This window comes from Hemicordylus capensis, chromosome 4 (genome assembly GCF_027244095.1).
Source record: "Hemicordylus capensis ecotype Gifberg chromosome 4, rHemCap1.1.pri, whole genome shotgun sequence".
Taxonomy (NCBI): Eukaryota; Metazoa; Chordata; class Lepidosauria; order Squamata; family Cordylidae; genus Hemicordylus; species Hemicordylus capensis.
Window position 1 is genome coordinate 152,837,111 of NC_069660.1, and position 25,662 is coordinate 152,862,772.

Below are 25,662 nucleotides of genomic sequence, written 5' to 3' on the forward strand. Positions count from 1 at the left end.
ACCAATTTGGAGTGATCCTTCTTCACAATCCATTTTGGTTTGCTCTACCTTGAATAGTTTTGGTATCATCTGCAGAGTGGGCCACTTACCTGCCCATGCCTAATTCCATACCATTTATGAACAAGTTAAAAACACTGGCTTCAATACAGATCCTTGAGGACCCCACTTCTAATTTCCCTCCATTGTAAAAACTGACAATTTATTCCTACTCATGAAATAAGCACTTGCCAAAGGGACATGATAAATTTAGTAAATGATAAGTACACCTGTTGCTTTAACCCAACTACCCTGCAACTTAAACCCTTCTGGATCTGCTCTCTGTTTTGAAGATACTTGGATTTGATTCTGTCAATATGCTATTTAGACTGCAAAAACAACTCTGGACCAGGTTCAGCTAATCTGCTCATAATCCAGGCACAGTGGCTCCATCCACAACCAGGACCTACAGTCTTTCCCACCCACTCTGTCTCCCTTGGCTGAGTGAGAGAGACACTTACTTCTTCCAGAAGTATAATAAAACCGGGAAGAGAGAGATTATAGCACCGTGATAAAGAGTCCTGTTCAGTACACCTTCAGCGATTAAACTCCGGATTTGTCCACTCTGTTGTTCTGTGAGATTGACCTGGCCACAGAAGAGAGGCCATGTTATAAAACAGATGGCAAGTGCAACAATCCACAAACAGGAAGAAAGAAATGGCTTTTCCAGATGATGTTTTTTCAAGCTTTCACCGTACTTAAGAATGGGCTTTCTCACAGGCTCCAGACCTCTGTGTTGACTTCTGAAGAAATTCATCATCTCTCCTTGTGAATTTTGGTACTCCAGCCAGACAGGGAGCACCATCCTCACATGATTTTTGCAGTGCCAACTGCCAACCAGTTTTTATTTTTCTTTCACTTTTAATCAGCAAGCAGTTCAGCTTGTCTCCAGCCTTTGAGATCCTGCTTTCCAGCTAAAAGAAGCCTGCATGTGAGGCTGTCTTTGGGAGGGTGGGGGGAACATATGCCAAATGCTAGACCAGCCTTCATGGATTTGTCACCCAGAATGTGCAAACTTGGCTTTGCAAAAAAAACCAACAACCCAAAAAACAAAAAACACCCAACAAAAACCAGTCATTTTAAAAGCTGCTCTGGGGATTTGGCATAAAGAAATGTGTTGGTAAGGTTATGGGTGCTAGCCAAGAGGCATACACTAGAGTTGGCTTTCCCCCAATTCAACCTAAACTGCACAATTCAACCTAAACTGCCCCTCACCTGCTGGCCTGAGCCAGGCCCTTGATACCAACACCAGCCTCCCTGCATGTGCCATCCTTCCTCATCTTGTGGCTGCCATGCCTTTGCTGGCTGATTCACTTGCTTCCCCCCACTCTTTCACTCGCTTTGTCATGCACAACCCTACTGGTGGAAGGTGGCAGGGGAGATGGGAGAAGAGAGTAAGATGGTGGGGGGAAAGCAAGCAAAACGGTTAGAAAAGACACGGCAGACATAAGATGGGGAAGGGTGGTGGTGGTGGTGGTGGTGGTGTGATGAGGGAGGTGGGCATGCCCCATCCCCAATGCCAGTGCCTCCTACCCTTCCTCTTCTTGTGGCTGTTGTACCTTTACCAACCACTTTGCTTGCTGGGTGGCTTCTCTCCCTCTATCTTACCTAAAACCCTGTAAGGTAAGCATTATTATCTCACTATTGCAATTGAGCTGAGGGGGAGTGGCTTTCCTTAGGCTGTCTAGGAAATGCATAGGGGAGATGAGATTTGAAGTATTTCCTGATTCATACCTCAGGTTGGAAAGGGATGGCTGCTTGAACTATGTTGCTACACATTCATGTTGAATGACTGGGAGCTGACATAGCATATCCACTATGCCGTGCCACCTGCCCAATAAACAGGATTGCTTGCTTATCAACATGAGTCAATCAGCCATCCCCTTTTCAACAAAGGAATGTAGGCCTTTGGCATGCATTCCTAGGACAGCCATCCATTTCACCACTGTTGTTATAATCAGACCAATGGAGTGACTAAAGAGTAAGGAGGTGCTCCTGAGGAATAATCCCATGGGGTCCAAGATGCAGATGTGTAGGCATGCGACTGCTCCTCACCTGCCCTCCCAAATGGGATGCGATGCCATTGCCATAGCATCCCAGGGCATAGTCCGAGTCAAACACTTGATCTTGCTGAATGAAGTGAAACAGGTCTGGGTCTGGTCAGTGTCTGCATGGGTGGAGAACCTCATGTATGGTGCCCTGAGTTCCGTGAAGGAAGAAAGGCAGGATATAAATGCAATAGCTAAACAAATGGCACCTCACTGCCACAGCATGCCAACACTCAGTTCTGTGTGTGCATACAGCCTACAGACCTCCCACTCCCTATATAGCGAAGAGGTTAAGCGATGACATTTGAAATGACAACCATGTTGAAAACTTGTTTGTCCTGCCTTTAAGACTGCAGCCCCACCTCCCAAGCACATGCTATGCCATTAATGGAAAGCCCCAAGGTCTTTCACTTTATGACCCTGTCAAGAGCAAGTGGCCCCATTGCTCTGGAAACCTTTGTTCAAAGCTTCTTACCCTCAATTTAGGTGGGATATCGGAATTCAGGAAGAGTTTGTTGATGGTGGACACTTTGGACCTCAGAAAGGCAATGTCTTTTTCTGTGTACAGCCCAAGGGCGGCCAGCACTACCACTGAGTCGGCCAAGTGAAAAAACCTGGAGCAGTTGTGAACAGACAAGGCAGGAAACAGAGAGACAGGTGGACATAGGGACGAATGATCTCACGTTGTACAACACAAAACAGAAGGCAGAGTCTCATTAGCCAGTGGCTGACATCCTGTGCAATGTTATGTGTACACTGCAACATAATTTTACGCAGTTGCGCAAGCGCAAAAATGGCACAAAGGCGAGTGTCACTGGTATGGCCATTATTTCCAATGGCTGTACCATCGCATAACTCAGTTTGCACAGTTTTTGTGCTTAAACATGAGCGCTCTTGCGGAACTGCACGAACATTATGTTGCGACACGCATACAACTTTGCACAGGATGTCAGCCAGTGACTACAACATGGACATTCAAACTGAGATATGACCCTGCAGTACAAAGCAAGCAATATCTGGGGGAAATCTGATTCTCATACTAATGACAGAAAAACAGTCATGGAAACTCAGCACTAGTCTCACACTTCTCTCTATTAGCCATGTGGACTGGGGTGGGGCAAACTCAAGCAGAAACTTCCCCAGGTTATGATTGACAAATACCTGGGAGGCCACAATGCATGACTTTTACTCTGTATTACTGACAGAACTCTGGAAACAGAGCCTGGAAACAGAGAGTGGGGAGCAGAGCCCCACCAAAGACATGTCAAAATTGATTTTTTAAAAAGACCTCAGTTGTAGTCAAAGATGACTGACTGATAAAGGAGAAGTGCAGTCATCTGTTCTCTCTAAGACCCAGCAAGTGACTGTAGAACTTTGCTTGCTCCAGCTGACTGTAGAGCAGAGATTAGCTGAGATTATACTCAGAGAACCACGATGTATGGAGAGTGGTGTGTGTGTGTGTGTGTGTGTGTGTGTGTGTAAGTAAATTGTAGTTGCAAATTCAGAAGTGCAGGCGCTCTCCATGACAGCCCCCATGGCCATGCCCACCCCAACAGCCAGAGAAGCCGAGAAGTACCAGTGCTTTGTCCCTGCGCTCTGTGTGTGTGTGTGTGTGTGTGTGTGGTGGTTCAGAGGTGAGACCAAAGGATCCTGAACAGTAAGCTCCCAGTTCTACTGTTCTATTAACATTCATGAACTGAGTGTGGCAGCCATTTGGACTAAGTTATTCAGGAGTAGTCCCATTAAGATTAATGGGACAAGTTGGTCATTACTCACTTGCTCCATTAATTTAGTGGGACGGCTCATGAGTATTTTAGTCTGCATGTCAGCCTGTGTTTTTTCAGTACAGTTGACCCAGGTCTCCTCTGAATGTAATTTTTAATTGCATTGGACCCATTTACCCTCACCTCTTGGGGGTAGATCAGGCTTCCTCTGTCTAATTGGTTGCCTATTTACTTAGAAGTAAGTGCCACTGAATTCAGTAGGCCTTACTCCTAGCTAAGTGTGCATAGGATTGCAACTCATTAAATGGCTGCTGTAGTTCTTGCGCAGGCCAAGGTCATTTATGAGTACACTGTGCTGTGTTTTGACTGTCTTGAGCCACCCCCCACCCCGCACTTCAATCACATTTCTGAGGTCCCGGGCAGAGCTTCCAATCCAATCTGGCATTTTTATAAGATGGGCAAATATATGGTGCTACTTGCTGCACAAGATACAGGCAGAAGTGGCTGACGGTGCTAGGAGGGTGGAGGGCAGAGCAGGTGGGTGCAGAACAAGCGTCAGCTGTGTCCCTTCCTCTCTCTTTCTTCCCCGCCCCAGCTGCCCCCCTCTCTTCTCACCCAGCTCTGGATTTAACTGGAGCCATGCGGGCTGTAATTCGCCCCCAACCTGACAAATGTCCAGCCTGTATGGCTCAAATTAAAGCTGGAGAGAAAGGGAGAGAGAGAGGGAGGGAGCCAGGGTGGGGTGGGGTGGGGTGGGGTAGGAAGGAGGAGCTTCCTGCGGCCTGTCCTGCCCCCTCCTGCCTATCCTGCCCCCTCTGCCCTCTGCAGCTCCAGCAGTAGCCACTAGATAAAGGACACTCACCTAGATGTGATGGTGGCAGACATATTTCCTTTTTATATGTCTTTTCCCCATTCACACGTAAAAGTGACGACTGTCCTTTTTATTCAGGCTTTTGGCCAACGAGTTGCCCCTGCTCTTTTTTAATTTTAGCTGAGTTCGTTCTGATTTTATTTGATTTTTATTGAAATTGTATTATTGTTTTTATGTTGCTGTTAGCCACTGCGGGGTCTTGGGATAAATATAAACAAACAAATAAAATGGAGGATGGGCCTGGAATCTAGCTTTAACAGTAAAAGGAGAGTTCATAGCATAGCAGGGGGCAGGACACAGACTCACTCACTTTTCTATCTCCAGGTAAAAATGGAGATCATTGACCAAGAAGTTGACTGAGACGATGCGGTTGGAAAATATTTTGCGCTTCACTTGGACCACCTCAAAGTCATCTCCTCCAGCACCGGCAGATGATGCTCCAAAACGTGTGCCAGGTGTACAAATGCTCATGCGGGTTGGAGGTGAGGCTTGGGGTGACATATCTGAAGAGAGAACAGGGGAGACCCCAATCAGATTGTCCCCTGTAAACATCTGCTGATTACAAGGAGTGTAAAAAAATGCAGTTTACATGTTTGGCATAAGAAAAGTGATTTGATACTTTTATAAGCAGAATTTCAGTAGGACTGGAGGAGACTCTAAGCCCTTCTGAACAGACGTGTCAGGGAACCCTTCTGACCCAGTGCACCCCAAATAGGCTTCATCATACACATTTTTATAGAGCTTTTTAGAGTTTTCAAAGTGCTTCACATACACAATCTCAGCTAAGGGAAGCTTGTTGGGAAGAAGAGCTGATGCTCCTTCAGTCACAGCTAGGGATGTGCATGATGAGCCAGTTCGGCACCTCTTCTGGGAAGCATCAAAACAGCTTGGGCGCCGGCATTCGAACCAGCTCGGTGGGCGGGGAGCGGTTCCCCTAAAAAACAGGTAAGCAGCTCCTTACCAGCTCCTCCTCACCCCGCCACTTTTCCTCCAGCGGCACCTGCTTTCCAAAAGGCCATGAGGGTCTGGAGTACTCTTCCCTGAAGCCTCTGCACGGTGTCAGCATGCACATGGCCAGCACTCCCTGCCCCACCAATGGCTGCCTGAGTCATTCATGCACATCCCTAGTCAGAGCATTCTTGAAATACAATCCTGATGTGTACCTTGCTAACATCCTCATAGGACTCTGCTTTGACTCAGATGGACTGATGTTTAAACTGGACTTCTGAGCATCCAGCTATTTCTTCATCAACTACTTCTGTACCTACCGCTATCCACGTAAAGCTAAAGTGTGCTGTCAAGTCGATTTTGACTCCTGGCACCCACAGAGCCCTAGGGTAGAATACAGGAGGGGTTTACCATTGCCTCCTCCCTCACAGTATGAGATGATGCCTTTCAGCATTCCTATTTCACTGCTGCCTGATATAGTAGCAGTGGGGATTTGAACCAGCAACCTTCTGCTTGTTAGTCAAGCTTTCCCCCACTGCGCCATGTACAGTGACCCGCTATCCAGGTACATGAAATTTTTGCAGAATAAGACAAGCAAGCAAAAGGGGGGGGCATAATAAAAGAGCCAAAATCACTGCCCTAAAGAGCTTAGAATCTGAACTCTCTCTCTCTCAATCTCTCTGCGCGTGCACGTGTGTGCATGTATCGAGACAGCGGAAAACCATGGGAGGCAAGGAAACAGGAAGAATGTGAGCAAAGGCAGTTATAACATACTTAGAGATTAATCTAAGTAGTTCGTGGAAGAGGTGGCTTTTGAGCTGGAGTTTGAAGCTTGAGATGTCATCCCGTGTATCTGAGAGGAAGCTCAAGGCATAAGGAACAGCAAGGGGAAATTAGTAGAGGCATTTCAGATATCAGGACTAGAGATGTGCACAAAACCGGTTTGCCCAGTTTGGTTCGAATTCGAACCAGGTGGGAGTGGTTCAATTTTGGTTTTGCTTGAACCTCCCCCTGGTTCAGTTTGAATTCGAACCATTTTGAACTGGTTTGAACTGGCTCGGACATCAAAAAATGTGTAGGGTGGTAGCTGGCACCCAGGGGTACCTGACACCCAAACCCCAAAGCAATCGGACACTTGTGCGATTTTTAATGAATTTTTGAAATTTATTTTTAATTTTTTCTCATAGGGTATAATGGGAATCAAACCAGCCCATTATTCCTTATTGTGGAGCACCCATGGGTGCCAACAACCATGCATACCCTGAAGCAATCGGACACCCCTATGATTTTTTAATGAATATTTGAAATATTTTTAATTATTTTTCTCATAGGGTATAATGGGACCCGAACCAGCCCATATCCCCTATTGTGGAGCACCTAGGGGCACAAAAGTGGGGTAGGCGAATTTGTGGGTGTGAACACCCACAAAGTTCCAAGGCAATTGGACACTGCTCTGATTATTGGTGAATTTTAAAATTATTTTTGAATTCCTCATAGAGAATAATGAGGATTGCAGCAAATGTATAGCTTCACGTCGGGGAGAAAGGGGTGTCCTAGACTGGAGTGTGGTGGGTGGTAGTTCCCAAGGTGGGCAAGGAAGCTATCAGAATCATTTGAAAGGAATTGGGCAAAAGGCTGATTTTTAAGTGATTTTTGAAGTTTACGTGACTTTAAGGTTTTTCTCCATAAAGAAGCATGGAGGTGTCAGCAAATGTATAGCTTCATGTCAGGGGGGAAAGGGGTGTCCAAGAGCAGAGTGTGGTGGGTGGTAGTGCCCAAGGGGGGCCAGGAAGCTATCAGAATTATTTGAAAGGAATTGGGCAAAGGGCTGATTTTTAAGAGATTTTTGAAGTTTGTGTGTCTTTAAGGTTAGCAATGAGAGTGGATTCATGGTTTGTCTTGAAAATCTTATATGCTATCAAAGAATCTACACTCAGAACACTTCAGAAACAACAAAACCCAGTACCCCATGGGTTAGCAACCCATGGGAGTGGTTGGCACCCTTGCTCTGGGCCACCCCAGCACTCCCCAAGTGCAGTTATGGGGCTGCTGAAACCTCCATTGTTCCCTATAGAGAAAAACCTCAAAGCCACTTGTGGGGTGCTGGGATGGCCCAGAGTTAGTGGTGGCCTAGTGCACAGAGGGTCCCAACCACCCCCATGGGTTGCTAACTAACTAAATAAAAATAAATTTCAAAAATTCATAAAAAATCATACAAATGTCCAATTGCTTTGGGGTTTGGGTGGTAGGTACCCATGGGTGCCAGCTACCACCCCACCCAATTTTGGAGGTTCGAACCAGTTTGAACCAGTTCAAATTGAACCACCCCGTTTGGTTTGAATTCGAACCTGCAGCTCGAACCTGATGGCTGGTCTGGTTCGAATTCGAACCTTTGAACCACCCTGGTTCGAATTTGAACTGGTTCAAATTTGAACCGGTTCACACATCCCTAATCAGGACCCCTTTCAGTTGTTGAGGATGGCAGAGCTGGGGGAGTGAAGGTCACAGGCAGGGGGACAAAAACTGGGAAATGGGGGCAGGCAAATAAGATTATGCAAGGCTATGGAGAGCTTTAAGGATCAGGACATTACTTTTGTGCTTGTTTGTTTAACCTTAAATAGCAACCATAGGGAAACCTGTGCCAGATCAGGATTGTGGCATGGGAACAGGGTTTTTTTAATCCTTTCCCCCTAACAAGGTCACAATCCAGATCTTCTCCTGCTTCAGTAGCTACTATTTGTCCTAAGGGAGAAGCTTCCTTTGGTGTCACTGAAAGCTTTGGGGGCCCCAATCTGGATCAGGACTGTGGTGGGAAGCAATGCCTTAAAGCACCCTCATTTCAGGAGGATGACTCCTCCTTTCAGAAGAAAGCTAGTCTTGTGACAGCAAGCATGACTTGTCCCCTTAGCTAAGCAGGGTCCACCCTGGTTGCATATGAATGGGAGCACTGTAAGATATTCCCCTCAGGGGATGGAGAAGAGCAGAAGATTTCAGAGTTCCCTCCCTGGCTTCTCCAAGATAGAGCTGAGAGAGACTCCTGCCTGCAACCTTGGAGAGGCCGCTGCCAGTCTGTGAAGACAATACTGAGCTAGATAGACCAATGGTCTGACTCAGCATATGGCACAGCCTCCTATGTTCAAGCCACATTCCTGATCTGGATCTGGATTTCCTGTGGCTGCTATTTAGGGTTAAAAAATACAAGCATACATGAACCTATAATCACATGTTCACTATAACATATAGCCTGGTCCTGAGACTCCTGCTACAGGCTACAGCCATCCCAGAAGCCATTCCCATGGGAAGAAAGAAAGACTCAGGACGCACTTTCTTTGTCGTTTTTGAGTTCCCGGTGGAGGAATTCTTCAAACTGTCTCCGCGGTGCTGTATAACTCATTGCCTTTCGGAACCTGCAGACAGTCCTGATGAATGCGGAAAGCATATACCAGCACCTTTTCTGGAGAAGAGAACATTGTCAGCCAATGGACAGCACAATGCAGCTACCAAAAGAGAGGAACTGGTAAATGATTAAAACATGTAGAAAAAGCACATTGTACAGTTCTGGCAGGATTGTATCACTTCAGGAGGCAGATGGGAGATTAACTGGAACTAAGTGGGCCCACCCACTGCCGCCGCCGCCGCTCCTCCGCCCCGCCCGGCTTTCTGGTCAACCGACTGCTCCCCCCACCCGCTTCTCACCCCCGTGCTTTCTGGTGGGCTGACCAGCCGGCCTGATTCCTCCCCCACCCCCCCCATGGTTTCTGGCTGGTGGGCCGGCCAGAAAGTTGGCCCACCACCTTCTAACGCCTACTCCTGGTAGCAGCCTCCTCCTCTGGTCAGCCCGGTTCACCGCTGCCTCCTTTTCCTGCTGGCTGGGCTGGCCCACTGCTGTCTCCTCCTCCCGACAGCCGGCGTGGCCTGCTGCTACTTCCTGCTCCCACCAGCCAGGCCGAGTCAGCCTGCCTCCTCCTTCTGGTGGCTGGCCGGCCGCCACCACCTCCTGCTCCCTCCGGCTGGCCCAGCCCACCGCCACCTCCTCCAGCCGACTGGCTGCCACCACCATTGTCTCCCCGTCCCTGTCGCTATCCCCCAGGCAGCCGCTCACAAACTCTCGCAAGAGCTGCCACACATGGGATTAGCCACAGTTATGTTTAGGAGAATTATATGTAGATAGATGTTCTTCCTTAAAAAGAAAAAAAGAAAAAAGCCCTCCCAGCACATAGGAAGTTAGAGTGCCAAGGACAAGAGATTTAACCTCTCCCGCCTGACATGTTCATTTTCTTTGCGGAAGTAGTATTTTACATTGGGAGAAATTCAAATAGAGAAACTCTAACCTACAGTATGAAGTGACATAGTCTTGGGAGGACTACCCCATGTAATTTTCTATGACACTATCACTACTGGAAAATCCCATATTTTGAATTTATGTGCAGTTCTATTTTGCCTTTAAAGCCTGGTGCAGACATTAGGGCAAGTCCCTACCCAGTTCTGGGAGCTCGGTGTAGCAATAGCAATAGCAATAGCAATAGCAATAGCACTTACATTTCTATACCGCTCTATAGCCGGAGCTCTCTAAGCGGTTTACAATGATTTAGCATATTGCCCCCCAACATTCTGGGTACTCATTTTACCGACCTCGGAAGGATGGAAGGCTGAGTCAACCTTGAGCCCCTGGTCAGGATCGAACTTGTAACCTTCTGGTTACAGGGCAGCAGTTTTACCACTGTGCCACCAGGGGCTCCTCTGTACTCCCATTTTGCAGTGGTGTGCTAGATAAAAACAAGGAAGGAGGTGAAGAACCTGATCATCAGTCAAGTCCCAGCTGGGTAGGATGAGTGCACCCTACCCAGATCCTAGCCCCAGCTACTGAACGAGGTAGGCAGAAAAATTGCTTCCTACCTTTTAAAAATCTATATTCTGTTCATTGTGCCAGACATTAGGGCAAGTCCCTAATCAGTTCTGGGAGCTCGGTGCACTCCCATTTGCCCCAAGATCGGACCGGTCTGGAAGCCTGTAGAATGGCCTCCGGACTGGTCTGTTCACATCACTAGAAGTAAAGTGCAGAGAATGGGGAGTGAACACTGGCTATTTCCTCCTCTTTTTGCCTTTTGCCTCAGTAACAGCTGAGCAGAATTTCTGTCAGGGCTGGTGAAATCTGCCTCTCACCCCATGCCCAGAGAAGAGAAATCTCTTGAAATTACATTTAAATGGTTTAACTCATGTCTCTGAGGCAGATTGGGTCTGTTCCCCTATATCATGTAGGCTGCAACAGCTTAATAGTGGTAGTGTTGCTGTTTCTACACAATAGTGGTCTCTTTCTTCATTTTGTTTCATTTTACCATCCTCATATGGTAGGTAAAGTTACACCTGTTGGATATCTGCCTGTCATGCCTAAAGGTCCTGGGCCCTCTGGCCCTTACAAGGAACTTAGCAGCCCCTTGGGCTCAGGAGAGGAGAGCTGGTCTTGTAGTAGCAAGCATGGCTTCGTCCCATTAGCTAAGCAGGGTCTACCCTGGTTGCATTTGAATGGGAGACCACATGTGAGCACTGTAAGGTATTCCCCTCAGGGGATGGAGCCACTCTGGGGAGAGCAGAAGGTTCCAAGTTCCCTCCTTGGCATCTCCAAGATAGGGCTGAGAGAGATTCCTGCCTGCAACCCTGGAGAAGCCGCTGACAGTCTGTGTAGACAATACTGAGCTAGATGGACCTATGGTCTGACTCAGTATATGGCAGCTTCCTATGTTCCTAAATGTTCCTATGAGGTACAAGGCTGGAGGGTTGTAAAAGTCAAATAGGAGCCCTGAGGCCTGCCAATTCTGAGAGAAAATGAAGGAAGAGGCCACTGTCAGACAGAAGAAATGAAGAGAGAGGCCACTGTCACAGCTAAGTTGCCAAGGCTTATGTGACTGAGCCTATTTCCCTGTTTACCTCAGAGACATGAGTTAAATCATTAAAGTGTAATAATAATTGCAATTGCCGTTTATTTTCAATAGCCACCTAATGGTGCAGTGGGGAAATGACTTGACTGACAAGCCAGATGTTGCCAGTTCAAATCCCCACTGGTATGTTTCTCAGACTATGGGAAACACCTATATCGGGCAGCAGCAATATAGGAAGATGCTGAAAGGCATCATGTCATACTGCGCAGGAGATTGCGATGGTAAACCCCTCTTGTGTTCTACCAAAGACAACCACAGGGCTCTGTGGGCGCCAGGAGTTGACACTGACTCGAGGGCACACTTTACTTTATTTTCAATAGAGGCAGATTTCACCAGCCCTGACAGAAATTATTCTCAGTTATTACTAAGGTGAAAAACCAGGAAAACAGGCACTGTTCACTCTCTCCTTTTCTTTGCATGGTTGCTCCCCACCCCCATTTTTTGAGGGGGATAAAAATAAAAATATCTTCCTCCTATACTGGCAAGCCATGTAAGAGGGCAATATTTTTGGGAGGGGAGATTATTTTGAGTTATAGAACCAGCTCTAATACTATGTGGTCTTCACTCCCCTAATCCAACGTAAACTTCATTGCCAGTGAAGAAACTTATGATAATGCAGGAATCTACATATGGCAGATTTCCTGGATTTCCTTTTACAAATCCCCTTTCAGTCATTTTCAGTAATCAGCGCAAAACAAGTCCACACAGTTCAGTCAGTCCTCCCCCACATATCAGAAGTCTGCACAGAAGTTGAGAAGTGTTGATGTCATAATCACCTCAGCCAATGCGAGAGCATTTTTGCTGTGCCAGGGGAATGTGAAACTTTAAGCAGGGTTTTAAAACAAACTACTTCACATAGAACAAAAGAAGCCGCAATGCTACCTAATGCTGAGCTGCTTAATGGATTAATACTACTAAAAATGCTGTATGAGATTTAGGAGACATCCCCATTGTCCACCTTTCTGGCATTAGTTTACATTCCAGTTCTGAGTACATGTGTGTCAGTTTTTGGATTACACACTAAATCTATATAATGGAGCTTGCACAAAATAATCAGTTCAAAGATGAATTATTAGCAAATACTCTTGATTGTTTAACACACTCTTGAGTGACAAGCATATTTATCCCATGTTGACCAAATCATCTTTAAAATAAAGAACAGTTGAAAAGTGGAGAAATCTCTTTCCTAAAGGTCATGCTATATGTATTCGTGGGAGATCCATGTGTTTAAACTAAACCTAGATCATCTACCCCCAGGGATTCTCAAACTTGGGTCCTCAGGTGTTATTGGACTTCAACTCCCATAATCCCCAGCCTCAGTGGCCTTTGGTTGGGGATTATGGGAGTTGAAGTCCAATAACACCTGAGGACCCAAGTTTGAGAATCACTGATCTACCCCAATCACGTAGAAAGCAGGGCCAAAGGAGTCAAATTCAAAAAGCACAAGGAGAATGTAGATGAAGAGACTGGACCCTCCCTTCTGCCTTTCGCTTACCTCTTTGCAGCCTTTCCTACAGGGGCAAGTTAACCTGGGGCTTCACTTCCTATATTGGAGCCTGGCTGGGTTGTTGGTGGGAGTCAGTAATTGGAAAAGCAAAGCAAAGCAGCACACTATAGGGAGTTAAGTCATGGTGGGAGCATTTAGCATGCCCCAGCTGCACTTAATAGCACCCCCCACCCCATTTGCACTTAAAATCAAATTCTTCCTCAATTTCTTTGTGATGGGATAGATCTAGCTTTACACACATGGATCCACAGCTGTCACTGTTTTGATTAATCCAGTCCACAGTAATATTTAACTTAAATGATTTTCCAGGAAATGTCTGTGTTTTGGTGCCTTCCCTGTTCAATCTTTACATAACCACCCAGGGACGAACATTTTGGGTGGTATAGAAATAGGTTAAATAAATAAATAAATGCCTTCGCCAATAATCTCTCTGATCCAGCGCTACATTCCCCGATTATTGTGGGAGCAGCTATCCCAATCTTGCTGTATGCGGATGACACTGCTATCATCTCATGAACCCCAGTAGGCCTTAGGAGAGAGCTTAGGCTCCTGGCTAATTATTGCAAGGACAATCACCTGGTAATTAATTTCTAGAAATCCAAAGTGTTGGTCTTTGCCAAGTGGCCTAAGAAACTTAATTGGTATATAGAAGGTCATTGTATAGAGCAGGTCAACGGTTTTAAATATTTAGGTAGACCCATGTGGACTATGTGGCCCAACAGGCACAAAGGAGTGCATCAGCAACATTAAGATTCTTTTGCTCCAATGGTGGAGAGGTATCCCTGCAGCGATAAAGCTGTTTTCTGGTAAAGCATCGGCCCAACTCTTATATGGTGCACAATTGGGCCCCTACCCTAATTATAGGCCATTGGAGATCATTCAATCTAAGTTTATTAGAGCAGAATTTAGGGCCACTAGATGTATTTCCAGTGCAGCACTGAGGTTGGGCCTACAGAGGGTGGAAACAAAAGCATGGATTTTAATCTTCGATTATTGGCTCAAGATCAATTTCTCCACTCTGGGGCTGATCCCCCTTGTGCTGGCCGGTAGGTTTCAATCCACCTGGACTAAAGCACTATTGGGCAAACTCTCATCACTTGGATTTTCTACTGAATATTTGTCATTATTAGGTTACAATCAAGCCAAGAAGATCCTCAAACAAAGGATCTTAGACACTGAACACCAAAATGATTTAAGCTCCATTTTGGAGACCATAAGAGGGCACCTTGGTGACTTTAGCTGGGAACCTGCTAGCTATCTACTGTCAGTTTCTCTACTGAGCCATTACAGAGTGTTTCTCAGAGCAAGATACGATGCCCTACCATCAGCAGTTTTATCTAGAAGGTTTCTGAGAATCCCTTTGGCCAGTCAGATTCGCCCTTGTGGCTCAGGTGAGGTTTAATCTGTCCACCATGTGCTGTTGTTTTGCTCTTTTTATAATGGTAGTTGGCATAATCTTATTACTCTCCTGCTATCACATTTTCCTGGCCAAACTGCTGAATATTATGCCACACTCTTTCTTGCAGATAAGAAACCTTCTATCACCCACAATGTTGCCAAATGTTGTGCCACTGCTGTCAAGATCCACCAATAGCTAATTTCTAGTTCCATTTGCTAGATGCCGCCACAAGAGGCTTCTATGCTGGTGTACTCTGTATGACTGAATTCTTATCTGAATGTAGTATTATTTGTTTGTATGCACATCTGATCAATGATCACAATAAAGCTATTCATTCATTCATTCATTCGTTCATTCATTGAGTTTCTGAATCAGTAATTTTTCCACCTATAACCAGAGCAAGAATGTTTCTGGGAGCAACAGAAGGAGAATCTACCTAACATAAACCTCATTTTGACAATAAGAGGCAATAGACCTCATTAACCTAACATACTTTCCAGTATCCTGAGCCTGACAAGCTTATGTTAGCTTTTAGATTAGAGCTCAGGCTAGTCAAGTCAGCAAGCAGATCACAGGCCTTTAATACAAATATGGTGTACATATATGACAGAAATTACAAATCCCACTCCACAGCCTTTACTCACCGTCCTGCCTGCTCCCAGGGAACCTCTGTTTGACCTCCCACCATATGCCACATCTAAACCATCACTCTCAGGATATAAGTCTTGGTATGTTTTAAACCTGCCAAAATGCAGCAAAAAGAAAAAAAGAAAAAGAAATAAAGGAAAAAGAGGGCTAGTTAGCTAAAGAAATCTGTTTGTTCCTCATTTTCTTTGTAGTCCATCCTATTCAGGGCTGTGTATACACTCACTGCACTAAAAATAAATAAAATTCTGAACCCAAGCAATCCAAATCTTGCATGAAAACCTCCAGAAGTTATAATGAGTCTACATCATGCAAACTGAGCAGATTTGCATCATTTTATGTTTAAAGTTTTGCCTCATTCTGCTTTTGCTGATCAATGAAGTCCTACCCCCAATGACTAGAACTAAGGATCCGCTTGCTCTAACTTAAGAGAATGGAGCTAGTGCCACACTCTTTCAAGCATATCTTTGCAATGATTTTTTTGTACACAGACAATTTTGGTGGTGTTGTATGTTAATCCAACAGGGCTACATCATGGTCACACCTGCAGGTTTATCACACAGGTGAAAAAAAGTTATATAGAAACTGCTGCTGAATCCACAAGGTCCCAATGCTCAGTCAAGGTTTTCTGACATCCAAGATGACAAGGGCATTCCCCGCCCACACACAACTTGAATATGTGTTCCTGAATCTCTCATGATGATGTCACTGAGGATTCTGGGGTGCCTTCTCAGTCCAGGCCGAGAGTTGGTATGTGACTTAATTGTGCCAATCCAGACAGCTGCCTAACATGCCTGTGTGGTTGGATCTGTTCAGGAACGTTTGCCTTCCAGTGCTACAATAAGTCTTCTCATTCCTAGGATGGCCATCAGCAGTTATAGCTTGGCATGCATAGCAACAAATATCCTAAGAGTCTCAGCTCCCCACCCCCCCACCCCCTGCTTCAAATAACATGTTTCTAGCCCTTAGGGTGTGGAGAACATGTTAACACAAGTATGATGGTAATATTTCAGAATGTTTCTATACTTCCCTTTCTTTTCATTGCCCAAAAGCACTTCCCTTGAAAAACATGGCTGTTGGAATCAAATCTTGGAATCAGGTCATTACAGCCTCCAAAAACCTATCCATGTAATGTGTTGTTATTTTGTGATGTATACATCAGTGAATGTGGAAGGTTTTCCACACACGGCTTTTAGTTCTCATCTCCTCCGGAATGGAGGTGTATGTTCACGTATCGGCTATATTTACCCCAAAGTCCCTGTGAGCTATCGGGAGCACTTCACACACAATTTGGGTTTTCCATTGCGTGTTAGACTGTAACCTGATTTATATCCAGGTTAAAAAAATATATCAATTTTTTGCGTTGGTTTTCTGGGGCAACTTCGAACCCAGAGTAAAAGTTTGCAGTTAAGACTGCTGTCTGGGAAAGCTCATGGTGATTCACAGATTAGCATATGGAGAAAGGCAGGCCCCTACACAAAGGCACTTAAAACAGGGATTCTGTTGTAATCATTTGCCACACTGTGATTGAATCATTATATCTTGGAATGGCACATCAGTTGTGCTATTAGTTAAACTGATGCTCTGTCGACTCTTGAGTTCCGCCATATACAAAACTTGCTCACATATTTTTACATAGGCTGAACTTGGCCTAAGGACAGCTATCTGTTTTGAATTTACTCACCATTGCTCTTCCAGGGCCTTCATGACATAGGCTTGTGCTGTGATCAGCATGGCAAGGGTGACGTGTTTTGCCCTTGGAATCTCTCTGATTATATCAGCATCGCACCGCAGCAGCTTCTCTGGAGTAGAGGGGAGGGCAGGGGAAAGACACACACAATTTCCAGTACTTCTCATCATTTAACCTTACCCCTACACTCTGCAATCTTGAGTGGATACAGATGACCATTTACCAGGTGGTAACCGAACCATGATCTGCATGTAACCACTTCACAGGCCGGTTGGCTGTCTTGAATTTTACCACACTTCTGAATTTCACCACACATTAAATGGTCATTTGCAAATTTGCTAAGCAGAAAATCTAGCACTATGCTGAATTTTTGAATGTGAACAACTTCATGGCAAGATTATTATGAAGGGCCAAAATGCCGCACTTCTTCTTTAGTTATCATATCGAAGCTGTTCATAGTGCATGAATTACTGCCTCAGCACCATTTTTTTCAAATCTGCTTGGGCTTCTCATTCACGACAACGTACATTCCTACAGGCATTGAAATGCACATATGGACCAGCGCTCCTGCCTTTTACTCCACTACTGTGCTTTTCTCTCTGCAGCACAATGCAGCAAACCAGAGAGCATTGCCAAAGCAATGGGATGACTCTCTACTTCCCTTTTCAAAGTATTCATGTCCTTTCAAACTCCCCCGCAAAAAATAGCCCAAAGTGTACATTTCAAAGAGTATGAACATATCTGTGAAACACACACTCCTGATTTGGCTCAGAAATAAGGGAATGTATTCAGTTCTTTAAAAAATTATATCCTTTCTTTTTCATTAAAAATGCTCAAGGAAGCTCCTAACAAGAAAGAATAATAATTTTTAAAAAGAAAATTACAACACAGGATGTCAGGAGTTGCAGACTATCGAGTCCAATAAAATCAGCTGTAAAACAACCACAAGCTAGCCTAAAGACCTGGTGAAGTGAAGACCTATCAAAACAGAAAGACCTCTGCTTGATGGCACATAACCAGTTGAGAGGAAGCAGGCAGGCCTCTGTGGGAGTTCCAAAGCCAGGGTGCAACCCCAGAGAAGGGCCTCTCCCAGCAGTTATCTGGAGGAATCAATGGTCAAAGTTTCCAAGGCAAGGGTAGAGTACAAGCAGAGTAGGAAGCATATCAGTAACCAGAGGTGCTGTTGGTGTTGGGCCTAGGTAGTCAAATACAGAAGAGCTGAACTGTGAATCCTAGAAGAATGGAGACTTGAATTAGATGGCACACACAAGAGTTGGAGGGTCACTATAGAGACAGAGTCAGTTACAAACCTGGAAATCAGTCTGGACTGAATGAAGAATGTTGAGAATGCAACAGGTAGCAAGGCAGGCAAGTAGATGGGGAAGATGACAGAGGAAAGCAAGGATGACAATGAAGGAATGGGCAGGCTGAAATATTTCAGCTGGAGAGCCACACAAATAAAGGCAGAGTCTGGCTGCTTCCCAGGCAAAGCCTGACCTGGAAGTATTAATAAGCAGGCTGGACTAGAAGGAACTAATGAGCTATCTGCAACTGGCAGCGGTGCTTTCTTCTGTGCTCTCACTGCAGCTTCAAGTGGCTACCTTTGTGTGGTAGTCCAGTACACATCCTGAGTAAATATGATAGGGATGCAAGAGAATCAGATGTTCCTGTGGTTGGCAGGTCAGGGGACAGGCAGGCATACCCTGCAGTTTAAGAGTACCATATTTGCCTGAATAGAAGATGACCCTGAATTCAAGATGACCCCCATAAAAGATAGAGGTTAAATATAGGTTGTATTTACTCCAAAGGCTCTGTATTTAAAACAAGCCCCAATTTCTAACATCAATACAGTATATGTCTGTGGGTTGGAGATTGATTTCTTGGTACATGTGGCCTAGGCAGAATGGGAGTCTGATCTGCATACCGGGCGGGATGCTGTTGAAGAAGTACATTCTAACACAGTCATTGATCTGCATACGCTGATTCTTGAGGTTAGCCTCATTTTTAATGTCTTCCACGGCCATCCAGAAAAGAAGTGGGGCTTCAGCACTGTTCATCTTGAGGAACTTCCTGAAGTAATCCAGATGGGTAGGATTCTGCAGGACTTCCAAGATCATTCTAAAAAAGGCGAGGAGAGACCAGACAGATGAATGCACCAGCTCTTCTGCACACAACACATCCTTTTTAATACAGATGCTCAAATCTCAGGCTGCAAATCTGTACAGTTTGAAGTTGTAGTTGCAAATGGTGATGGGAAATGGGGGCAAATAAACAGAGAGAAGCTTTCCCCATCTTTCCACGTGATAATATGGTGAATCCTAAGAGCTGCCGGCATTTTCCAAATCACCCAGCCCAAGTAAATAAAGAGGAACCTGCAGAATTCTGTACAATGTTTAGATGTCTAAACATTTCCACTCGCATTTAGAATGACATTACTAAGCTTCATGAGAGCCAGTGTGGTATAGCCGAAAGTGTGTGATTCACACTAGGGAGATGTGGTTCATATTCTTCACCCATCTATTAAGTTCACTGAGTGAACTTGGAGGACCAGTTACTTTTCCAACAAGCTAACCTCATGGGATGAAATGGGACAATCCCAATGTAAGCCGCCCTGAGTTCTTTGCAGGAAAGGAAAGGCATATGACAAAAGGAGATTGGCTTGAAGCATGGAGGCACAGTCTGAAGCGAGACAGTCTGTTTCTATGCGACAGAACTTCTGTGAACTACAGGCTACTCAATGTCCCTTCCAGTTTCCTCTAGGGATGTCTCTCCATTTTTATACCTCCTTCCCGCTATATTGCCTGCCACTTAACATTTGTATTTCCTCTCACTGTCCTCATTGCTTTGTGCCAAAAATGTCCAAATAGTGCAGAACACAAATAATGAAGTGCAACTGCACATTCAGCAAGCTCAACGGAATGACAGGATTAAATAACGTGTGCATGGCTTATTCTGAACATAGAGGTCTGCATCTTCCTTGATGCAGAATTGGGAAAGGCATTTGATCTACAGCAGGCCTGCTCAACTTGGGCCTCCCAGCTGTTTTTGGACTACAACTCCCATAATCCCCAGCAATAGTGGCCAATAGCCAGGGATGATGAGAGTTGTAGGCCAACATCTGCAGGAGGGCCGAAGCTGAGCAGCCCTGATCTACAGGATGGCTAGAGACAGTCAAGAGTTTTTCCTGAGTGCGGAAGGTGGGTAGGAGAGAAGCATAGTTGCCCGAGGTTTACACACTTGGTTCTTGGGTCCCACTTTCACCTCTGGTTTAAACAGAGGCATTCTTACCCCTGACTTCCAGGCCAAAGACCAGGGCCTCCACAGCCTCTGGGGCCCCCCAAATCCTCTTTAGTCTGCCCAGGTGGTGTGGTTGCCCAGCTGAGCATGATGACGCTTAATTTGCGGGGGGGGGGGGCGCTCCAAAGGCCTTTAGGTCGAGGCTCCAAAATTATCTAGGTTCACCTCTGGGTTTGAACAGACTTTCTAGGTTTTTTACATGTCACACGTCTGGTCATCTCTGGTCAAAATTTGTTTGAACAGAGATGATGACAGGAGGAGCATTCAGATGACAGGCAACAGTGTCTCTGTTGCACCACACCCGCCTCCTCCTACCCTGCCCCCCACTTCAACTCTGAATAACCTGTAATCTGTCTTTGGCCTGCATCTGTTATTGGTAACATAGCAGGGTCACAGCCAGGTAACCTGGGGCAAAATAGTTTTAGTTCCTCCATCTGCATCCCCCTGCCCAAAATGCCATCAGTAGATAACAACAGTAATAGTAATTAGGGGACCTTCAGCTATGTGGGGTCTGGGGAAGTTTGCTCCCCATCCCTCCTAAGCATAGCATAGGTTGGTCCTGAGAGTTGAAAACTGGAACTGCACACTCAATACATGGTATGTACTGTGATGTGATGTGATGTGATGTGACGTGGCAATATACCTGGGCTTCACAAGGGGCTTTCTCGTGCTAGTCCCCTTCCTCATGAAGGACAAACTTGATCTGTTCCAGTGAAGGCTCCTTCTTGGAACTATTGGCCGAGCGAATACACCTGCTGGTAGAATGAATTGACATCTCCAGGTGAATGCACATCTTGCCATAACTAGCTCTGAGATGCCATCTCATGGGACTGATTTGGAGCTTATACGGTTTTACTTTTAGGCTATGGTTAAGTCTTCAGTCCCCTTGATAAGCCTCTAAGACCTTAGAAGCAGGGATTAATTTCATTTCAGGTTGCCTGAAAGAAAACATTCTGCCCCTTTCTTCCTCCTCCTTTTCAAGCTGACAGCAAAGGGACATAGAGCTGCCACCACTCCACAGCCTTCGTTGCCTGAATCACCCTCTCCGCTTAGTTCCGTTATTCTCTCTACTCACCTGTGAGCTGGGCAGATATCACCCTGATTGCAAAGGCCCAAGGACTTACCACCGGAGGGACAACGCTTGCAGAATTCCTTGAAGTTGCTGCTGAGCAGCTCCACAGCCAACTTGGGGTTCAGCCGGGCCAGTTCCTCAAACGCCATGCTGCTGTAATCTGTTAAGGGAGAAAAGAAGGGTGGCCATCACTACTAGCACTTGGTCCCTGCAGTCAGGACAAGTAGGCAAACAGTGAGAGTCTGTGGGCAGGCCTGCATGTGAATGTGTGTCTGTATATTTGGGTGTCTGGGTGAGACTGCGTGAAGACATGTGCCTGTATTTGTGCATGAGGCAGGAGCCCACGAATGCTGCATTGCTGTCAGCCCAATGAGTTAAAAGCAGCTGAGACAGTTCCAGAACCTTTTGCCACTTTCGTTAAAAGTCTTTTTCACTGCATAACATATTGCTAAATGGTCTTCTCTGCCTCATCCCTGTGCTGCATCCTTTTACTCTTGCATTGGTTTCTGAAGCAGGTAGTATCAGTAAACTGGCCATAACAGGGGCAGAGCTGTAATAGAGCAGACAGGTTCAAAGAACCCGTTGTGCTCTGCATCATGAAGGCATGGAGCATCTGGAGGAGCTGCCGAGCTCTCCCAGTTGGGGCTCCCACTGCTGTCATCCACAGCTAGCCCGGTTCTGTGCCTCCGCTTGGCTGATGGAAGAAGGGTGCATGCATGTGGCCCATCACTGTGGCCAGCCACCTCCTGCAGTGGCTGGACTGGCTCTGTGCTACCTCGTTCTATCAGCTGGGTTCCCATGGCCCATCTGCCAGCAGCTGGCTCCTTCAGTGGCCCCTCAGGCTCTGTGCCTCCATTGGCCAGAAGCCCGGCCAATAGAAGGAGGATGCATGGAGCTGTGTGAGTGGGGTACACATGCATGAATGGGTGGGTGGCCACTGAGGGGTCACCGCAGGGAAAGGGGAGGCTGCCTGTGTATTGAACATGGGCCCACTCTCCCCTCTCTATGCCCCGGGCCATAACATTTCCCTTTTGGAAAACAGAATAACCTAATGAATGTTGAATTCCACAGGGGACCTCATTGTACTTATAAAAACAACTGCAATTCAAAGAAATTCAACAAATATTTTAATATCTGGATGGCGACAGATTTTATTATTAGCTCTGGGGGATATGAACAGGAAGCAGCATCCTAGCATTGCGTGCACATGTGCAGACATTTAGTTGCATCTAACACACATACACCACCACCACCACCACCATTCAGAGATGTAACATCTAGAGACCAATGGGAAGGAGCAGAAACCTGAAGATGCCCAGTGCATGTGTTTGCACACTAACAAAAATTCTGTCCAAAAGACAAAATGGCAGTGATGGACTAGAGACAGGTGCCAAAAAAACCCCAGGGAAATTCCTAGGGGCTTTGATTTTCCTGCATGTAGCCTTTTCCTGCCCAACCTCCCCCCACCCCTGCCCCCACAAAAACGGTCCCCCTAATGCTTGCCTCCAGTCCTAGTATTTTGCTCTCCTCTTATCTGTTCTTGGCTTGCTCCCTGGCTCTGCTTGACCTCTTCCGGCTTCCTAGATCTGTGTAACCACAAACTCATCTAACTCTGCTTAGCCCTTTTATCTAACAGAACCTGTAATGATCTTCACGTCCTCCTCTACTGCCTGACTTCCAAGGGCATAATTACACCATAGACTTAAAGTACCATTCCCTCTCCCCAAGAAATGCTGAAAAGTGTAGCTCTGTAAGGGAGGTGGAAAGCTAGGTTAGAATCTCTAACTGGATTCTCATCAGCCTACAATTCCCAGATTCTTTTTGGGACAGGGGATATGATAGTCAAACAAGTATAAAATCTCTTAGTCTGTGGCATAGATATGTCCCAAATAGCCATCCATGCTGCAGTGATTTGTCACTGACCACCCCGTCCTCTCCCCTAAAGTGTACACCGGAAGTGAACCCTGTCCCGACTGACAGGCTGGTGAACTCAAGGGATCAGCCAACCAGCACACCAGGTGGGTGGGACCTAGAGAGCCATGAGGAGGAAAAGAAGGTTCCTTTGTTAAAAGAAGCTAGGCTGGAAGTGAGGGAAGCATAGGTGGAAAGGCTTAGTGAGGAGCAATGGAGTTTTGCTCCCTCATGGTCAAAAGATAGCCTGAAGATTTCTATCATGGAAGGACCTCTGCAGCTCCTTGAAAGACAGGAGGGCAGGAAACTTGAATCCTCATCCAGGAATTGGTGAGTTTAAGACAAAGGATGCCAGGACTTTGGCTTCTGGAAGTTTAACCTAGGGAACAGTTTGTTAGTCAGATATTGCATTAGAAACTAATATTGCTTTTGTGCGCTTTGTAAATCCCTAATACTGCTCTAGGATTGTCTATCTGTAAGCTTTTAAAGGAGCTTTTGTATTTTCTTATATCCATGTTCTTTGCAACTGGGTAACCACGATTTTTAAAGTGTGCCGCCCCACTATCATCTGGGGTGCTTTTTGAAGTAATCTTGCAACCTTCTGAGTATTCCTTTTACCTGTAACTAAAAAGTGAGAGAGCCTCAGACTGAAGCAGTCTGTAACATTTGAATAAAGTGTTTTTTCCCTTTTTGTTCTTGGCATTTTGCAAGCCTCTCTGAGTGGATTTTTAACTCAGGAAAGGGAGAGGTGGGAAGGGGATTCTCTGGTGCAACATGGCTGATATGTTCACCAACTACCAGTTTTCTCACCACATGTAAGCTTGCACATGGAAGGTTTTTGTTTACTTTTCCAGTAGCAAAAGAAGGGGAGTTTCCCTGGGATTTCCACCCAATCCCAGGGGGGATTTAAACTCTGTCGATAATTGGGTGGCAGTGGCTGCCTAGATCCTACCAAGATTACAGAAATGTTTGAGGAGAAGCCTTTGTTCAGAAAACATAGAGGGGATGATTCACCATTTTCTTCCCCTCACATGGGCTTGCTCTGAGACAAAGGCTTGTGATCTGCTACACATGCAATGATTTAAACTGAGAGAATGAAGTGTTCTTGACTGAATTATCAGGACCACTCTTGTTATTACCCAGCTTGTGTGTGATGGGTTCCAACTCCATAAAGACAGAACCACCCATGCCCAGATCCTGAGTGCCCAGCAATTGCCAGTGTTCTCCAGCCAGCAGATCGAAGTCTCGCATTCCAGCTAAGGCCTGGCTCAGATGCAGGGATTCAGTTATCCTTCTGACTAGTCGGAGGAGCTCATCCTTTTGGTAAGGCACTTCTTCACTTGGTTTCTTTTCCTTGCCGCTCTGAAATAACAGTGAGGATGTGTGTAGCTGTTCAGACTAATGAGTAGCTGTGCTGCATTCAAGGGCATGAGAGTTTGGCATTGGGGACCCATGGGTTTCTGACCCACGTCACCTCTTTTTACCCTGCTTGCACTTTTTGAGAGTTAGATCCTTTCCTGCCTAACTTGTCCCATGGAGGCAAAAAGAAATAGGAGAGAGGGAGCTGATGGTGCTTTTTTCTGGAGCCCTCTTTCCCCACTGACCAGTTTTAGACAGCTTTCAAGTACAATGCCACTGGGCTACCACCACCAGAAGGGGCCAGGTGATGATTCAGGCTTCCCTTGAACCTAGGTTCTTTCCTTCCTACCAACTAGGGTTGACTGTGTCTCCCACCAAGGTTCTCAAGTACTGGGTACTCACACATGCACATGGAAGCATGCACACCCAAACACCGATGCTGTTAAAGTCAAGTTCACTAACCTGTACCTATAATTCCACCTGAAACCTGTTGTGTAAACAGAAAGCATGGCTAAATTTCTGCTCCCCTTGCTGGAGCAGAACTACAAGAATTTTCAGTTCCCCTGAAAGTGGCAATAGAGGTGATGCCTCACGGCTATGAAATGGGTAAATACCACCACAACACGCTTTTCAGCTGTTGTCAGACTACCCTCATCCCCAGCCACAATATGATAGGAGCTGCCATCCAACCACAGCTGGAGAGCCTCTGGTTGGCCATCCCTGCTCTTAACAGTAGAGGCAGTATATATTGGAATCTTCTCCTTTCCTATGTCCAATCCCAATTTATACAGCTGGTCAGCTGAGAGCAGCTTTTAGGAAGCACAAAAAGTAACATCTGACAAAGACTCTTAGTCAAGCCCTGACAAGTTCAGGGACACCCAATGAACCCCTCATTGACTCTGTGGATCCATCTTACCACATAATACAGGAACATTTTGTCATCATTCTGTAGGAACTCCTCATAGAGAAAGCTGAGTGTCTGAAAGGAGAATGAAAACACAACCTTAAGTAGACACTCTTTCTCCCTTCATTCTCTCTCCCCACCTCTGCTTCTCTTATTCTTTTCTCTCTGCTTCTGTCACCCTGCTCTGACCTCTATTCCTGCTCCCTGAGCTCAGTGGCAGCAGCACCCAAGACTTCCACTCTCTCAGCTATTCACACCAGTGAAGGAGTCTTACAGTCAGGCTATTACATGGCTGGCTGGCTTCAACAGACTAGA

At 45.8% G+C, this 25,662-nt stretch overlaps 1 protein-coding gene across 11 annotated transcripts in view; it reads right to left on the minus strand.

The window, feature by feature from the left end:
* The window catches only part of RGSL1 (regulator of G protein signaling like 1), a 218,724-nt gene that overhangs the window by 22,896 nt on the left and 170,166 nt on the right, over nucleotides 1-25,662 (minus strand). For 10 of the 11 annotated variants that reach the window (XM_053250702.1, XM_053250703.1, XM_053250705.1 and 7 more), the window contains 11 exons: nucleotides 25,360-25,422; nucleotides 24,224-24,446; nucleotides 21,226-21,333; nucleotides 20,745-20,856; nucleotides 18,729-18,922; nucleotides 16,799-16,916; nucleotides 15,114-15,210; nucleotides 8,952-9,081; nucleotides 4,990-5,182; nucleotides 2,560-2,698; nucleotides 498-622 (listed from right to left, as the gene is read on the minus strand). In XM_053250702.1, the coding sequence (XP_053106677.1) occupies nucleotides 498-622; nucleotides 2,560-2,698; nucleotides 4,990-5,182; nucleotides 8,952-9,081; nucleotides 15,114-15,210; nucleotides 16,799-16,916; nucleotides 18,729-18,922; nucleotides 20,745-20,856; nucleotides 21,226-21,333; nucleotides 24,224-24,446; nucleotides 25,360-25,422 (1,502 nt within the window). The remainder of the gene's footprint in view (nucleotides 1-497; nucleotides 623-2,559; nucleotides 2,699-4,989; nucleotides 5,183-8,951; nucleotides 9,082-15,113; nucleotides 15,211-16,798; nucleotides 16,917-18,728; nucleotides 18,923-20,744; nucleotides 20,857-21,225; nucleotides 21,334-24,223; nucleotides 24,447-25,359; nucleotides 25,423-25,662) is intronic. The other variant, XM_053250706.1, reaches the window with a different exon arrangement.